This window comes from Lissotriton vulgaris, chromosome 7 (assembly GCF_964263255.1).
Source record: "Lissotriton vulgaris chromosome 7, aLisVul1.2, whole genome shotgun sequence".
NCBI lineage: Eukaryota > Metazoa > Chordata > Amphibia > Caudata > Salamandridae > Lissotriton > Lissotriton vulgaris.
In genome coordinates this window covers 338,849,777-338,868,549 of record NC_141695.1, presented here as the reverse complement: position 1 = coordinate 338,868,549, position 18,773 = coordinate 338,849,777, and the positions used below count along the sequence as shown (strand labels likewise).

At 48.7% G+C, this 18,773-nt stretch overlaps 1 protein-coding gene across 1 annotated transcript in view; it reads right to left on the bottom strand.

The window, feature by feature from the left end:
- The window catches only part of GYS1 (glycogen synthase 1), a 167,624-nt gene that overhangs the window by 32,793 nt on the left and 116,058 nt on the right, over positions 1–18,773 (bottom strand). Inside the window, exons 10-11 of the mRNA XM_086930200.1 lie at positions 17,889–17,967; positions 13,287–13,400 (exon numbers count right to left, since the gene is read on the bottom strand). Of these exons, the coding sequence (XP_086786326.1) occupies positions 13,287–13,400; positions 17,889–17,967 (193 nt within the window). The remainder of the gene's footprint in view (positions 1–13,286; positions 13,401–17,888; positions 17,968–18,773) is intronic.

The window sequence follows — 18,773 nt, the reverse complement described above, 5'->3', positions numbered from 1 at the left end:
AGCTCTGGGTCGTTGTCCTCATCTGACCCTACATCATAATTTTCCCATGGATCCTCCTCATCTGGGATAGTTTCGTCATCCCCTTGAGGTTCTCCCTCCCCTAGATCACTGTCTACATCTGACTGAGGTGTAGCTGGTCTTGGTGTAGAAGGTGTAGGAATATTTGGCCTATTGTGAGGAATAGGAGAAGAGGGTGTTACTCTAGGACGAGGAGAAGCAGGAGGAGTTATATTCGTCCCCATTGTTCTCTTTTTTGAAGGAAGAGGTTTATCTTCTGACTGTTCACTCTTTCTCTTCTTCGTGACCACTTTCCCAGTTTGTGGATCAATAAACAAGATCTTTTGTTTGGGATCTGTCTGTTGCTCCTGAATCGGTACCGAGGGTCCTGGTTCCGAGAGGTGCTTTTGTTTTCGATCGTCAGATCTTGTTGTTTTCGACACCGAATGTTTGCTCGATTCCGACTTTCTTGGTATCGAGTGTCTCTTGGGCGATAAGTCATATTTATGTTTCGACATGGAATGTTTCGATCCCGAGCTCTCCTTTGTATGTAGCCTCGGTGCCGAAGTCTATGTCGCCCTTTTCTCGGATCCGACATGGTGGGAGTCCGAGTGTTTCGGTTTCAGTTTCGGTTTCGTTGCCGGGCCCGAGGGCGGGGCGTCGGAAACTTTTTTCAGCGGTTTGACCGGGCCCGAGGGCGGGGTCGTTACCGCACGGGGTCGGTTTTTAGGTAAGGGGACGTCGTCACTCACGGTTTGTTGCTCGATGAGTTCTTCAACCTCCGACTGGTCCCCTTCCGACCCCGACTGGTCCTCTTCTTCCTCGATTTGTTTGTCTCCGAACAGCTCCGGGATCGCTTCCGCCTGCATTCTGGAAACCTCGTGTCTTCGAGCTCGACGATTTCTAATCGTTAGCTTGGAGGAGAATGCTGCGCAGGCTTCGCAGTCCCTGGATTCGTGTTCAGGCGATAGACAGAGGTTGCACACCTCGTGTAGGTCCTTGTGTGGGAACTTAGCACCACACGTTGGACATTTTTTGAATGGAGTCCTTTCCATGGACTCCGGGCTTGACTGCGTCGAGAAAGGCCTCCTGTTCTTCGACGTAGATCCAAGTTTTTCTCTTCTATTTTGAATTTGTAACGCGTCGGAATGGAAATGAACGCGTTCGAATAACAATACCGTTGAATTGGAAAAGGAATACGCGCCGAAAATCACTTTCTTGTGAAGTTGATCTGGAGCGTCTCGATCTTCATCCGAACCCGATGGCGGAAAAAAACAATCTAAGGATGGAGCCGATGCCCATGCGCACTACCAACCAAGGGAGGAGTCACCAAGAGACAAAAGACTCTCCAAGAGAAAAACAAAGTGCAATCATCCGAGCCCAACACCAGATGGCGATCTATTCATAATGTACCATCTGCAGCCCATATGCCTCGAACATACATAACGCCACTACTGTGCGAACAAATTCCGCAGCGAAGCCTAGCCAACCTGAGCGTCTGCCCTGGCGTCAGTGTCCAGGCAGTAATGCTTAGCAAAGGTATGAACCGACTTCCAAGTGGCTGCCTTGCAGATTTCAGCAATCGGCACGTTACGGAGCAGAGCCATCGTGGCAGCTTTGCCCCTGGTGGAATGAGCCTTAGGCTTACCTCCTAAGGTCTTATTAGCCTTTTGGTAACACAATTGTATGCAGGACACAATCCACCTAGAGATGGACTGCTTCGAGGTCGCAAGACCCGTCCTGACCGACCCATAATTGATAAACAACTGGTCAGACCTACGAATATCCTTGGTTTTATCCAGATAAAATTTCAACACCCTTCTAACATCCAGGGAATGGAGAGACCTCTCCGCTGGGGATGAAGGGTTCTGAAAAAACGTAGGCAAAGTTATAGTCTGGTTGACATGAAAATCAGAAATAACCTTGGGAAGAAATTTAGGGTGAGTACGCATAACAACCTTAGCAGCATGAAATACAGTATAAGGTTCATTACAACACAACGCCTGAATTTCACTCACCCTGCGGGCCGATGTAATGGCCACGAGGAACGCCGCCTTCCAGGACAGGTGCTGCAACGAAGCCTTATGAATAGGTTCAAAAGGCTCCTTCATCAATCTGGACAGCACCACATTCAATTCCCATGAAGGCGAGGGAAGCCTGACAGGAGGGAATACTTTCTTCAAGCCTTCCAGAAAGTCTTTGATCACAGGGATCTGGAAAAAGGAAATCTGTGAAGGGCATTTCCTGTAGGCAGTCAATGCAGCAAGATGAACCTTAATGGAATGAACATTAAGGCCAGACTGCGCCAAATGTAAAAGGTAAGGAAGGATGACATCTTCCTTGCAGGTCGTAGGATCATGGTTCTTAGACTGGCACCAGATACAAAACCTCTTCCACTTGTAAGCATATGAAGTCCGAGTGGAAGGTCTCTTAGACTCCTTCAGTATGTCCATGCAATCATCGGGCAGATTCAGATGGCCATATTGCACTATCTCAGGAGCCATGCCGCCAAACTCAAAGACGAGAGGTTGGGGTGTAACATCCGTCCCCCGAACTTCGTGAGAAGGTCCGGCCTGCACGGCAACCGAATGTAAGGAAGGAGAGACCGGTGAAGTAGGTCCGTGAACCACCACTGCCTGGGCCACTCCGGGGCGATGAGTATCATCAGAGCTCTGGACCGGGCCAGCTTGATGAGCACCGCCGGAATCAGGGGAATGGGAGGAAAGGCGTACAGAAAGTTGTTCGTCCAGTCGATCCATAACGCATTCCCCAGAGTCCCTTGTTGGAAGTATCTGGAGGCGAAGTCTCTGCACTTGCTGTTTTCGGCGGTGGCGAACAAATCTACGTCTGGAGTTCCCCACCTTGCGAAGACTTCTCCTAGTACTTCGTCGTTTATGACCCATTCGTGGTTTTCCTGCAGCTGTCTGCTCAGTGCATCTGCCTGAACATTCTGCACACCTGGTAGATGGGTGGCCGTTATCGTCAGTCCTCTGGCCAGGAGCCAGTGCCAGATCGTCTGCGCCTCCTGCGACAGGGTGCGCGATCTCGAGCCCCCCTGCTTGTTGAGGTAATACATCGTGGTGGTATTGTCCGTCTGTACAAGCAGAGAGTTAGTCTGGAAGGACGGAAGAAAGGCCTTCAGCGCCAAGTGAACAGCCCTGAGTTCCAGGAAATTGATGTGATACGTGGTCTCCATCGGTGACCACATGCCCTGAATCTGTAGAGTCCCGGAGTGCGCTCCCCATCCCAGAAGAGACGCATCCGTCACGACAGTCTGCGTGGGAATGTCCTTGTGAAAGGGAACCCCTCTGAGGAGATTCTCCGCCGAACACCACCACTTCAGAGACTGAAGAGCATGCAGCGACAGTCGAATCTTGTCGTCCCAAGATCCTTTCCTCTGATCCCACTGGTCCTCCAAGCACTCCTGCAACGGTCTCATGTGCAGCCGTGCGTGTGGCGTCAGGAAGATACAAGAGGCCATCGATCCCAGTAGAGAAGACACCGTCCTCACTGTTGTAGATGGAGTCGTCATAAGAGCCTGAGCCTTCCGAAGGAGTGATAATCGTCGCTCTTCCGAAGGAGGCACGCTTGCTGACAGCGTATTGATGGAGGCTCCCAAGTACTGTATGCATTGGACCGGAGTCGGGACAGACTTGGCCATGTTGATGTGCAGCCCCAGCTTGTTCAGGAGAACGCACGTCTTCTGGAAGTGTGCTCGTGCTTCCGAGAAGGAGGATGCCTTGATCAACCAATCGTACAGGTAAGGGTAGACGAACACCTTGTTCTTCCTCAGGTGTGCTGCTACCACCGCCATGCACTTCGAGAATGTTCTCGGCGCAGACTTCAGTCCGAATGGGAGTACTGTGTATTGATAATGATTGGTGCCGACTTGGAACCGCAGGAACTTCCTGTGTTTGTGTGCAATGGGCACATGGAAGTAAGCATCCTGTAGGTCTATAGCGCAAAGCCAGTCTCCCTGTTGCAACTGAGGATAAATCTGATGCAACGACAGCATGCAGAACTTTTCTCTGCGAATCCATTTGTTTGCCTGTCGCAAATCCAGAATGGGCCTGAACTCGTTCTTGTCCTTCTTGCGAACCAGAAAGAACCGGGAGTACAGACCTCTTCCTCTCTGAGACAGAGGTACATCTTCTATCGCCCTTTTCCTTAACAGGACATCCGCTTCCGCCTGAAGCTCGCGCAGCTGAAACTGCGAGCCGACCGGGGGAATAGCCGGAGGAGGGCTGGTGAACCGAAGACTGTATCCATTGCAAACAATATTCAGCACCCACTTGTCCTGAGTAATTTTTCTCCACTCTGCCAGAAAAAGTTGTATGCTTCCCCCTACCGGAGTGGGTAACGGATCCGGGGGAAGTAAGTTCCTAGGGCCTAGACCCCGCCTGGCCCTTGGGCGCTGGAGCCGACTGCTGGCCTCCCCTGCCCTTCTGCCGCTTCTGGAACGGCTTACGGAACGGCTGCTGCTGTTGTGAGTGCCCCGAAGCCTGTCCTCGTCCACGGCCTTGTCCGCCGAACCGCCGTTGGAAGGGGCGGTACTGCTTCTTGGTCTCTTTGGGCTTCTCCATGCCCACAGCCGTCAGCGTTTCTGCCTCCGCCTTCATGCGGGCCATTTCATCATCCGCATGCTTCCCGAAGAGGGTCTCACCGGAGAACGGTAGATTGGCCACCCTCTGCTGTGCGTCCGGTTTCAGGGACGTAAGCCGGAGCCAAGCGTGGTGCCGCTGGTTGATCCCGTGGCAAAATCCGTGAGCCGCCAACAGGGAAGAGTCCGCAGCCGCGCTGATTATCTGGTTGGCCACCAGCATCCCCTCACTCAGGACTTCCATGAAGTCTTCACGCTGCTCCCGGGGCAAATGCTCCGCAAAGCGCTCAAGGGAGTCCCAGAGGGCGCGGTCGTAGCGTCCCAACAAAGCTGTGGCACTTGCCGCCTTCATGGAGGTAGCGGAAGTTCCACAGACTTTTCTCCCCGCCGAATCCATCCACCGAGATTCCTTGTCCGGGGGGACCGTGGAGGTCGGGGTGTTGGCATGCTGCTTGCGGGCCGCCGTGACGATGACTGAGTCAGGCGGGGGCTCAGCTCTCAAAAAGGCCGGATCCGAGTCGGGAGCCTGGTACTTCTTTAGTAATCTCGACGGAGCCGCCCTCGTCACCGCCGGGGTGAGAAACAGAGCCATAGCCGGTTCTTCCAGGCCCGGCACCAGGGGCAGGAGGGGACGAGACAGATGCTTCTGATGTAGAGTCTCGAAAATGACCGATGTCTTTGGCGTAGGCACTGTCAGGGATATGCCTAGCTTCGCCGCGCCCCTCAACAGGACGTCCTGAAAGGCAACCAGGTCATCTATCGGGGACACTCTGGTGTCCGGTGACCCCGATAGGGTAGGTGAATAATCCCTGGTCCCAGAGGACCTCGTGTGTGAGCGCGATTCGCGCCTCCTATGGCGGTGCCGCGATCGCGTGGATGATCTGTGCCGCGATCTCTCCTTCCGCCCAGAGCGAGACCTGCCAGCTCGTGGGCGCTCCTTTGGTTTACGTGGGGGGGTCTTCCGTGGTTCATCACTGGGTTTCTTAAATTCCTCCCGGGGTTTTGGTTTCGGAGTCCCCTTAGGAGGAACAGGCAGGGACGGCAGGGAAGTGGACCTCGGCGGAGGAACCTTCGGCTGCGGTGTGGGCCCATGCGGAGGGATCGGAGGTGGAGAGGGATCTCCTGAAGGCAGCGGTGGTTTGGGTGGAGGGTCCTCCTTAGGCACGGGGGGAGGAGTAGGAGTCCTGGGCCGAGACGGAGTGTACACTTCCTCGTACACCGAGCCCGGTGATCCCTTAGGCGAGGGGTGCGGAGAGCCATCTCCATCAGCAGGCGACCTCTTCCTCTTGCGACCTCCACTGGACGCAGCGTGACTCCTGGGACACGAGTCCCTTTTCTGCCGTTTTGGAGAGGGTGACCTACTCCTCGACGCTGACCGCTGTCTGCTGGACGCAGAACGACGCTTCTCCGGCGTCGAATGACGTCTCCTGGACTCCGGCGTCGAACGCCGTCTCCTCGGCGTCGACCCTCTTCTCCTCGGCGTCGAACGCCGACTCCTCGACGTCGATCTCCTCTTTCGCGACCTCTCTCGTCGTCCTCTCGACGTCGGGCGGCCCGCCCTCGACGACGAGCGCCGCCGTCTTGATGATCCCGACGTCGAGGAGCCCCTCGACGTCGATCGGCGGTGTCGCCTGGACGGCGATCGACGGTGTCGCCTCGACGACGACCGACGGTGTCGCCTCGACGGCGAGCGTCGGCGCCGCTTCGACGGCGAGCGTCGATACACGTCACTGTGCCTTCGTCGACGGTAGGAAGATCTCGACGACGATGACGTCGACGGCGGCTTCGACGTCGGCTTCTCCTTCGCCGTCGAGCCATCACACCGTCTCGACCCGGAGCCCCGGGGAGAAGGGGAGCACGCCGTCGTCATCCCTCTCGACGCCGTCGTCGATGCCATCGACGTCGACGGAGAATGGGACCGATTGCTGGACTTCCTGCCCCCGGGGAGCCCCCCGGGGGCCTCAGCAGAGGCAGAGGGAACCTTCCCAGGCTGCCTAGACCCACCTGCAGCCCGCAGACGCCTATCCTCCAGGCCAGCCAGCCTGATCTTCAATCTGTCCCTCAAGGTCCGAGCAGAAAGCTGCTGGCAGATTACACACTCCTCAGGGACATGATCTTCCGGAAGGCACACGATGCAGACCTCATGGGGATCACTCTTGGCCTTCTTCCTCTCACATGCTGGGCACTTCACAAAAAGGCCAGGCATCTTGGAGCCCCAAAACACCTAAAAACAGCACAAAAGGGAGAGGAGAGCACCAAGAAATAAACTGTAACACTTTTAAAATTCAAAAGTGCAAAAACAATTCCAATAAACCCTTGAGAAAGGGAGAGCTCAATGCCAGGGTCCTGTAAGCAGGAGCCGGAAAAAAGAACTGAAGTAAGAGGGACCTGCTATGCATTCTGGGATACTGGGAGAAGTTCTGGAAAGTTCTCTTAAAGGCACAGTATCCTATTTAAGCCACATAATGGCAGCCTATGGGGCTTGTCTGTCCCTGCCTTCCTCTCTATCATTCCTGAGTCTTTGACTAGGAGAGGCAGGTTTCTCTATGGTAGAAACTAGCAGGCTGTGCTGTGTGTGGTGAATTTTGGTGGAATTTCTAGTTGAAGTACTGGACAGTGTAGCCTGTGGATATAGGCTGCATTATTTGTCTTTAAATTATCTCTTAAGTGTCTTTGCAGTTTCTGCATTATTTTGACAACTTAAGAGATTATTTTTGATTGCCGGGGTCCACGCACATGGGCGGGACTATTCACTAGATTATGACTATACACAGAGATCCCCTACTACAGAAATGAGTGTGTTCATGCACAATTAGAGAGCAACTGTAGTTCTAGAGAAGGACACCACATCTGTTATTGCACACCTAGAGTGTGTAAGACACTAGGCTTGTTAGTGCACATCTACTCAAAGCAAGAGGAAAACAACAGGTATTCATTCACATACAGAGAAGTGGAAGCGCGTGCGCATGTTAATGCTCACCTAGAGTGAGGCGGACACAATGAGAATGTTAATGCAAATCTAGAGAGAGAAGAGAGGGAGAGAATAAGAGTGTTAACATACAACTAGAGAGGAGACCGTGAGAGACTTAATGCGCACCAAGAGAAAGTGATGGGAATACAGAGGGTGTTAATGCATACCCAGAGAGAGATGGGAATACAGAGGTTTTCAATGCACACCTAGAAAGAGAGATGGGAATACAGAGGTTTTTAATGCACACCTAGAGAGAGAAATGGGAATACAGAGGTTTTTAATGCACACCTAGAGAGAGAGAGAGAGAATGGAATACAAAGGGTGCTAATGCACACAGAGAGTGTGATGGGAATACAGAGGGTGCTAATGCTCACCTAGAGAGAGATGGGAATACAGAGGTTTTTAATGCACACCTAGAGAGATGGGAATACAGAGGTTTATAATGCACACCTAGAGAGAGGGTGGTAATACATAGGGTGCTAATGCACACCTAGAGAGAGTGATGGGAATACAGAGGGTGCTTGCTAATGCACACCTAGAGAGAGGGATGGGAATACAGAGGGTGCTAATGCACACCTAGAGAGAGGGATGGGAATACAGAGGGTGCTAATGCACACCTAGAGAGAGGGATGGGAATACAGAGGTTGCTAATGCACACCTAGAGAGTGTGATGGGGATACAGAGGGTGCTAATGCACACCTAGAGAGTGTGATGGGAATACAGAGAGTGTTAATGCACACCTAGAGAAAGTGTGATGGGAATACAGAGGGTGCTAATGCACAGAGAGAGAGGGAATATAATACAGAGGGTGCTAATGCACACCTAGAGAGTGTGATGGGAATGCAGAGGGTGCTACTGCACAATTAGAGAGACGTATAGGAATACAGAGGGTGCTAATGCACACCTAGAGCGAGGGATGGGAATACAGAGGGTGCTAATGCACACCTAGAGAGAGAGATGGGAATACAGAGGGTGCTAATGCACACCTAGAGTGTGTGATGGGAATACAGAGGGTGCTAATGCACACATAGAGAGAGAGAGAGAGAGAGATGGGAATACAGAGGGTGCTAATGCTCACCTAGAGAGAGAGAGAGAGAGAGATGGGAATACAGAGGGTGCTAATGCACACCTGGAGAGAGAGAGAGGGATGGGAATACAGAGGGTGCTAATGCACACCAAGAAAGTGGGATGGTAATACAGAGGGTGCTAATGCACACCTAGAGAGAGAGATGGGAATACAGAGGGTGCTAATGCACACCAAGAAAGTGGGATGGGAATACAGAGGGTGCTAATGCACACCTAGAGAGGGATGGGAATACAGAGGGTGCTAATGCACACCTAGAGAGAGAGATGGGAATACAGAGGTTTTTAATGCACACCTAGAGAGATGGGAATACAGAGGTTTATAATGCACACCTAGAGAGAGGGTGCTAATGCACACCTAGAGAGAGTGATGGGAATACAGAGGGTGCTTGCTTATGCACACCTAGAGAGAGGGATGGGAATACAGAGGGTGCTAATGCACACCTAGAGAGAGGGATGGGAATACAGAGGGTGCTAATGCACACCTAGAGAGTGTGATGGGGATACAGAGGGTGCTAATGCACACCTAGAGAGTGTGATGGGAATACAGAGAGTGTTAATGCACACCTAGAGAGAGTGTGATGGGAATACAGAGGGTGCTAATGCACACAGAGAGAGGGAATATAATACAGAGGGTGCTAATGCACACAGAGAGGGAATATAATACAGAGGGTGCTAATGCACACCTAGAGAGAGGGAATGGAATACAAAGGGTGCTAATGCAAACCTGGAGAGAGAGGGATGGGACTACAGAGGGTTCTAATGCACACCTAGAGTGTGTGATGGGAATACAGAGGGTGCTAATGCACACCTAGAGAGTGTGATGGGAATACAGAGGGTGCTAATGCTCACCTAGAGAGAGAGAGAGAGAGATGGGAATACAGAGGGTGCTAATGCTCACCTAGAGAGAGATGGGAATACAGAGGTTTTTAATGCACACCTAGAGAGATGGGAATACAGAGGTTTATAATGCAAACCTAGAGAGAGGGGTGGTAATATAGAGGGTGCTACTGCACACCTAGAGAGAGTGGTGGGAATACAGAGGGTGCTAATGCACACCTAGAGAAAGCATGAGGAAAACACTGATAATACATGTTAATTCACACCTAACGAGAGGGGGGAACCAGTAAGTGTTGATGCACACCTATGGAAGACGGAAGAAAGAGAAAGTGTTAATGCACACCATGAGAGGGGGGGTGAGTGTTAATGAATGCCTAGAAAGGGGTTAGTGAGTGCTAATAAATTAGTGAGTGCTAATAAACACCTGGAGAGAGAGGGGGGAGAAGTGAGAGGATTCGTGAAAAAGCAGACAGTACAACTGTTAATGCACACAGAGAGGGGTCAACAGTGAGTGCCAGTGTACACCTAGCGAGAGGAAATCACAGCCTGTTAATGCCCACCTAGACCAAGCAGAAAGGCAGTAAGAGCAGCAATAAGACAGTAGATTATTAATGCACAAACTGACAAAGTAGGAGGTAGGCAGTGGGTGTTCATGGATACCAAGAAAGAACAGGCGGGAGACAGTGAGTGTTAGTGCACATTTAGCGTATGTAGTAAGTGTTAATGCAAACCTAGACGTTGGGGGAGGCAGTGAGCAATTTAATGCCCGCTTTGAGAGAGCAGGAAGATAGTGGGAATGTTAATGCACAGAGAGAGTAAGAATTGAGCCGGTTACTGCACACCTAGAGAAAGCAAGAAGACTCAGCCTTTTAATTCACACCTAGACAAAACAGAAGGAATACAGGTATTGTTAATGTACACCTAGAGAGGGCAGAACAATAATATTGCAAAATGTTAATACACATATTGGAAGAGCAGAAGAACATAGTGAAAATGTGAATGCGCATCTAGAAAAGTCAGTAGGGACAACAGCAAGAGTGTTACTGCACACATAGGAGAGGAAGAGGTCAGTGGGAGAGGTAATGCAAGAGAAGAGAAGAAAAAAGGGCAGTGAAGCTGTTGATGCACAACCCGGGAAAGTAGAAGAAAGGCACAGAGCGTTAATATGTACACAGGAAAGGCAGAACACAGCAAGAGTACACATCGAGAGTGAATGAGAAGAGAACCGCAGGCAGATGGCGAGCCTAGAGCACCTAGCGATAGTGGCTGTGAAGACAAGGATACACGAGCTAAAAGAGTAAGAGAGGGCAAAGCATCCATAAAACAATAGGTGGGAGAGGGCTACGGAATGCAAAAGGGGGCACTGGGTCGGAGAAGGGGCAGGCTATGGGGAGCCTACCTGGTTGGGCAGCAGCGATTCACATTCGGGGATGGACTACAGTGCACCCACCAGAGGTTGTGCAGGTTCTATAAAGACACAAGGTGTGGACAAGGAAACAAAGAATCGAGGTATAGAATGCACATGCACTGGACAGGCTACCGGCAGAGTATAGGGACAGAAGTACAGCAGTACTACAGGAGAGCACAGGAAGGCAGGGTTTCAAGAATCACTCAGTGGGAAGCATTGCACTCTTGGTGGCGGAAGGCAGATCTACAGACTTCCCACAGGGGGAACATGGCTCTCTGGATTCAGACAGTTTAGTTAGCCCACATGACAGGAAAGCAAAGACGGGCCAGAGCTAGAGGGAGGTCCAAGTGTGGGGTATTGTTGCAGAAGGACACTGGGGGAAAACGAAGTGCTAGCGACATCCTTGGATGATTCACTACAGAAAGTCTCTGGGTCAGGGAGGGCAGCGTAGTTTTAGGGGAAATATTACAGAAAGAGATGGGATGGGTATCGGGAGCTACTGGCAGGAAGGGGATCAGGGAAACAGGTGGCGGTCTCGGTTCAGCCGTTGATCTACAGGGTGACCAGCGGGAGGGTGCTGCCTGCAGACTGCTTACTAATGTGTGAAGAGCTGCAGCGACTGTAAAGAGCGGGCAGGGCGACAGACAGCCTTTAGATGGAAGGACGTAGATTGGATGTGAGAGTTGGGGCAAAGTAGAAAGATGTCTACCCAACACTGCTTTAGATCGCTGCATTCTACTGAGTCTGCCTTGATTATGGCAACAGAGGAGATTCGGAAGGTGATGGACGGTGGTGGAAGGGCCGCCCTAATATTGCTTGATCTGACAGCAGCCTTCGACACCGTAAGCCATGCAGTACTAGTTCGAATGTTGCAGGATGTTGGCATCAGTGGTAAAGCATTAGCCCTTCCTACCGCTTTTTGGTCATTCAGGGAACAACTGATCCTCTGGGATGGCCTTCAGTCTGAAGAGTTTACCCTCCCTGATGGAGTTCCCAAGGGCTCGGCCTTATCTCCGACGTTATTCAACATATACGTTGGGCTCTCTGACTAGACTCAAAAAGCTACGGTTTCACACTAGTGTCATACGCAGATGACACCCAGCTAGTGGTGTCCGTAGCACAAATCATGGACGTAACAGCTGCCCGGTTCTGCAAATGTCTCACCGCATTGATGTCCTGGATAAATTCCAACTTATTGAAACAGAATGAGGAAAAAACAGAGGTGGTAGAGTTTGGACAGAATTCACTGGTATAGAGCCAATTACGGTGGCCAGCTGTAGCCGGTACTTGCCCGGCACCAGTAAATAAGGCAAGGAACCTAGGTTTTCTGATCGATAAAGATCGAACCCTGGCACCGCAGATTAATCAAGTCTCGTCAGCCTGTTTTTTCATGTTGAAAGTTCTAAGGAAGATCCTCCCGTTCATCCCTTTCTCTCTGAGAAAAACGGTGGTAAGAGCCATGGTCTTATCGAGAATAGACTACTGCAATGCTCTTTATTTAGGTGCAGCCCAATTCTCAGAACTCCAATCAATTCAAAATGCGGCAGCGCGAGTACTGCTCAAGCTACCCAAACACCATCCCACCTCCGTTAGCATAAAGCAACTTCACTGGCTTCCAGTGAGACACCGGGTTTATTTCAAGGCACTCTGCCTAGTACAAAAGCCATATTTGGAGGAGAGGCAAAGAATGTGCAATCCTGGTTTCCTCGCTATGTACCGTCGCACTTTCTAAGATCTTCTACTTCTGGATTGGTACACCTTCCAAAGATTAAAAAAGCAAGGTGGTGGGAGGGAAATACTTTTCCTTCTTAGCGGCTAAGTTATGGAACTCTCTTCCTGTACCACTGAGACTTCAGCCCAGCACATCACTTTTTTGAAAATAAATAAAAACCTGGCTCTTCACTCATCTCTGAACCTGTCAGCTGCCGTCCCTGCACCCTATTATCACCAAGACACCTCGGCAATAGTTCAGTCAGTCAGTCAGTCAGTGTTAAGCTACAGGAAGTTCACAAAAGATGCCAGGGATATAGGCAGTCAAGAGTGGAGTTGCAGAAGCCATGGGGCCGATTAGTCATATTTTACAGAAAACCCACTTGTGTGCAGGGCTATGCAGAAACCATGGAGTAGTCAGCGCTACAGGGTAATGCGAGAAGCGAGCACGGCAGGAGCGAAGCAGGGTGCAGGGCTAGAGGGAGCCCCTGGAGGCAGGATACTAGAGTTCAGGGAGGGAGTCTGGAAATGGTGGGTGCCCACAATTACGGCAGGGTATCAGGTACAGAGGGTATTAGGCATTCAGGGTAACAGGAGGCCAAGAAGGTGGGGGTGGTGGGGGGAGAAGAGGCAGGGGGGTTGGAGCCCTTAGTGCCAACCCTGCTCTGGGCACTCACCTTGACTCGATCAGCACCGCTATTGAAAAGCCCGATCCTTCGAATAGAATTCAGAATCGAATCAGTGGAGTCATCCAGCATATTGTGGGTACAGACTGGAGGAAAAGAGTGACGCTGAGAGAACAGGAGACAAGAAAGTGACCATCATTCTTTTCTATCCCAAAACTGTCCTATTTCTTCAAACATTTCAAAACACCAGACATGCAAACTCATTACGCATCTAATGCTCCAACAAGCACACTAAATCCCATACAATTGTAGGTAACCGGTTTTTGCATCTTGCCATTACAAGTGCCTCTGCAGCCCATCGATTTCTAAAGTATGTGAATGAATGGAAAAACAAAAACTGAGAAACCATACTGGTGGGAAGCAACTCGTGGTAAACCAATTTAAAGGAAAAACAATTCTAGGGAAATACAAATTAGAAATGACATTAAAATAAAGAAAGAAAAACAGTATTTTACTGTATCAAATAAATAAAAGTATAGTAAATCTGCTATAGAATGTTTGTTAACAATGGGAAACAGTTGCATATCCCATATCAAATTCCAGTTAACGAATACAGTTCTAAAAATGTGTGGTTTTTTAGTAATGCTTTTCTAATGGAATCGTTTTTGTATGAAAACACATACAGCATTCTTGCATATATTTATATGCGGGTGTGCATATTTGAGATGTATATATACACACACAAAAGGGTTTGGGGGTGTTCCCATTAAGCAAAAGAATACACAAACAGATATATATGAGCATAGGCAGCAAAGTATCTATGCAAGTCTTGTAGAAAAAGCAACAGAGATAATTATTTTTCAAGTTAAATTATATTTACACTTTGAAAAATAAGGAAAAAGCAGATCAAAAAAAGCCATTTTAGGAATTTGTTTCCACGAAATGGTAAATGCCCATTCATTTTGAAAACATCTATTAAACAGTTTAGGTGTAATGGATTTTCAGTAATGGGATTCCAATAAATCGTTTTCTAAGAAATCACATATGGCTATCCACCTCAACACAAGGTGCACCTCCACAGGTGAGACAACCCTACCTACCCGTCTGCAGACCTGCCCGTCCTATAATCTAACCATATCTTTGTCTCATATACAGCTTCATGCGTATTGTATGGTCATTGCATTTGTATAGCGCTTACTACCCCGGACGAGGCGTCGAAGCGCTTTTCGGCGACTAGCACGCTACTCTGGGGCCCATAGAGGATTAGTGTTGAATTAGTATAGTGAAAAATTCAAGTAAATTTTAAGTGGTGGATATGTTGGTCAGTAATTTGGAAGGATAGAAGAGGAAAAAAGGTTTGTATTTATATGGCGCTTCTTACCCCTGATGGGGTGTGGAAGCCCTTTTTTTGGTGAGTAGCACGCTACTCCAGAAACCCATAATGGATTAGTGGTGAATTAGTATGGTGAAATATGAAAGTAATTTGAGGGGTGGATATTAGTCAGTTATTTGGATTGAGAAGGGTTGGGGAGGGATAGAAGAGGGAACAAGGTTCACATTTATATAGTGATTGTAACCCTGATGTAGTGTTGAAAAGCTTTGTTGGCGAGTAGCACGCTAATCTGGAACCCATAAAGGATTTGGGGTGAATTAGTACAGTGGAATATGAAATTAGAGAAGTGAACATGTTAGCCGATTATTTTGATTGAAAAGGATAGTGGAGGGATAGAAGAGTCTTTTTTAGGTCATAGCAGTAGGATGAGGCTTTTGGAGGAGTAAAAAGGGTATGTGCCCAACCATCCCTCATCACCCTCTCCAGAACCATGGATGCATTCACCCCTTTGGGAACCAAGCACATCTCCCTGCAAGGATGGGGACTGCAACAAACTGCAGAGCTCTCATCCAAAGCCCATGGCTTCACAGCACAATAAACTGCATTATTTGTGCAAGTCCATCCACTTGGAAGGTATCTCTTCATAAAAGCAAGCTTCTTTGCACCTACACAGCCCACAGCCCCAATAACATATCTCTATTGTTACAAAGCAAAGACCTCACACTTCGAGAAAAAAATAAAAACCATCCCCACATTCTCCAAGACTGCGCACCCATCCAGAGTAAAGTAACTATTTATTTTCAAGGCATAAAGCAACCCACGCATTTATGTCCTCAATATAAAAACAGCTTTCCTGGCCAAGACATACAATCAACACCCTAAAGCATAGAAATGAAACATTTTCACAGGCTTACTTTCCCTCGCACTCTAAAGCTATACTCCTCTTAGAAGCTTTTTGGGATTACCCCCATCCTCTACCCCGAGCCCCAAAACACAAGATCTGGCTGAGAATTATAAATGCTCCCTAAATAAACTCCCTAAACCTTTGCATCCCAGACAAAATTGAAGGGCCCAGATCGCAAAATGTGGTGAGGATTTCTGAGTGCCCTGATGACAGTATAGCACCCCTAAATTAAAAGAAGTCACCAGCCTCAAAACTGATGAGCAAGCACAGATAAGAGACTACAGTGGTGACCCAGCCAGGCCATCACTGCACAAGCAACCCTGACATTTCTGTTGGCCCAGAAAATCCCAAGAGTCCATGTCACATGACCTCTTTCCAAAGGTTGCAAGTCCATCTTTTAACTGGACTGGTGGCAATGAGATCTTTGAAAGGTCCCAGACAAGTACTTCTGAATATCTGCCAAGTGGAACAACCTCTGAACGGTGCCGCAGACCCACCAAGAATGACAGAACAGAGGTAAGGAGCCAGACTAGGAATAGAATACTGAAAATGCTACAGCCACGGCAGTGCAGCTCTTGCAATTGAAATAGCCTTACCTAGATCAGTAAATTCTAAGATCTAGGAACTCTTCCTGCCCAACCCCTTAAAGCGGAGAGGTGATGGAAGGCCAATGCACTCCAAAGACACCAGAAAATCTTGCACCAGTTGGTAATTCTGACCCATGGAAATACGCCTTTTATTCAATCCCTCGAACTGTAACCACAGGGCAAGTCAAGCTCCTGGGCCCCAGGCACTTTAGAATATCTTATCTAGAACTTTAAAAATCCACTGAAATCTTCACAGGAACAGCATCACCCGTGCAAGTTTGAATTAAACAGTTGCAATTTACAAATTAACACTGGTCTATTCATTCTGTAAAGACGCAGAGCTGAGGTTTTGCAAAGACTGTGACAAGAGTCACCAAGAGGCCTCGCAAACCATGGCCATAAGTGAATATTTCACCATTCATTTTAGTAATTGGTAGCACCTGAATTGAGTGTGACCCCCTCTCCAGCAGCGGAGATAAAAAACCTAGGGGTTTGGCTTGATCCGACCCTTAGTTTCATCTGCCACACCAAGAAGGTGGCAGCCTCTTGCTACGGCATTATCAGAGGTTTAAGACCTATCCTGAAATTCTTTGACGCACCCACCAGGCAACCTGGTGGTTCAAGCGTCAGTGTTGTCCCGGCTGGATTATGCTAGCTCGCTTTTGGCGGGGATTAATCAGTCGGAGCTCACCCGGCTGCAGCGAGTTCAAAATGCTGCAGCCAGAGTGGTGATAGGTCTGCCAAGGCAGTGCTCGGTTTCTAATACGCTGCGTTCTCTTCACTGGCTCCCTGTGAACCAGAGGATCAAATTCAAGGTTCTATGCCTTGCCTTTAAAATCCTCAAGGGTTCAGCCCCCCAAATATTGGAGAACTTGGTGGTACCATATGTACCCTCGCGCACCCTCAGATCTCTGGGCCAAAACCTGGCAGTTGTTCCGCGCTTCAGGATGAGTAGAGCCGGTGGCCGTGCCTTTCGGGTGTTGGCGGCGAAATGGTGGAATTCTCTTCCCCTTCACATTCGGGCTCTGGAAGATCTTCGGCAGTTTAGACGTGGCATTAAGACCATTTTATTTGTCTAGCCTTGATCTTTTTTATCCTGCTGTTCCCTTTCTCTGATTTTAACTAAGTTGTGTTTTGTGTACCTTGTCAAGCACCGGGACGCCCCTTTGCTGGGGCAGCTGCGCGCGGTATAAGTGTGAATAACATAACCTGCTTAAGATCACAAGCTTGGACCCATACAGGCGCACATCTTCTGGTTTTCACTATGTGCATGAAACATGAGTGATTTGCAAAACACCCTTGATTGAACTAGGACTTTCTTGATATTGATAACCTGGGGTTGCACTGTATTTGGTACCAACTTTATACCATCTCCAATGGGATAGGCTTGGAATGATTCACTACAGCTCCATCTGAAGTGTCAGGGACATAACACAGTTCTGTCTAAATATTGCAGACCTCGAATCCAGAATACAAAATCCTAGGCCATTAGAGAGAACATGCACCACCACTTCTAAGACTGCTGGTACTCCCTATAGCGTAGAGGATCTGGAAAAAAAGCTACCCGCTAAGATTGCTAGATAAGTACCATTTCCAGAAAAAAACACAGAAATGCATCTCATATCCGTAGAAAAACCCTGCATTCAAAACAGTACTAGTCAAACTGAATACAACTCCCCTCTCCAAAGCAAAGCCTGCCACCCTCTTAGAGTGAAATCTACACCTTCAGCAACGTTATGGTCCTCTTTTAGAACACAATGCAATTGAGCAGACACAACCCACATGCTCCAAGAAGCCTCACACACCGTAGGAGCACCACCCGCCCATACCTGTGTTGCAAAGATGGCTCTCTTCATCATGGTGAAGTCCTCCTTGTCCACCATCTTATTCATGTCTGGTAGATTTCCTCTGTAGAGTGGAACACAGAGTTAGGGCAGAATGGTAACACGTGTGGCTCTTGGATGCCTTCCAGTGACGAGTCAACAGACGATGCAATAAAATTGAAAGACATTGTCAACAACCGTAGCTTTAGTAGTAGTATTTCTAGTTATGCAAATGGAGCATCCTTGCTCTGTTTTCCATTGGTAGTTCCAGGGCAACGGGATGTGTGAAAGGAACAGCCTGCTGGATAGAGGTGTCTGAGCTATTGCTATTAGCCCATGAAACAGGGACAGTAAACAAACCATGGTCGTGTAGGCTGATGAAACAGATGGTCGAGGCATACTCAAGCCACGCCTGTCCATGCGGCAATCAGTAACCAATACCAATACCACCTAAGCAACCAATCAAGGTCATATGATGGCCCTGCAATTTAAAGTTTTTAATGAGGATTTATTATATAAACAGAATACAAACAGGCTTCGTGATGCTGTGATTTTGCCTTGTACAAAGTTTAACTTTGTGGGCGCAAGTTTCAGAATTTCCTACTTCAACTCAGCATGAAAACATGACTTTCACATCTTGTGTATGGATTATAGATCAGATCCAATGAATCACCTCCATCTTTTGATGCAGAACAATTTAGAATATTACATCCATTTCCCTTAATGGTAATATTTGCACCACAGGAAAATAATGTGTAATCTAGTTACCACTGTTCAACCTTCACATTACAAATTGGACACAATCAAGCTTAGGGATGGACAAGAAGTGAATGCTCTGGAAGAAATGACAATGCGCCTAGCTCTATTTAAAAAAACATAATATGGCTTTTA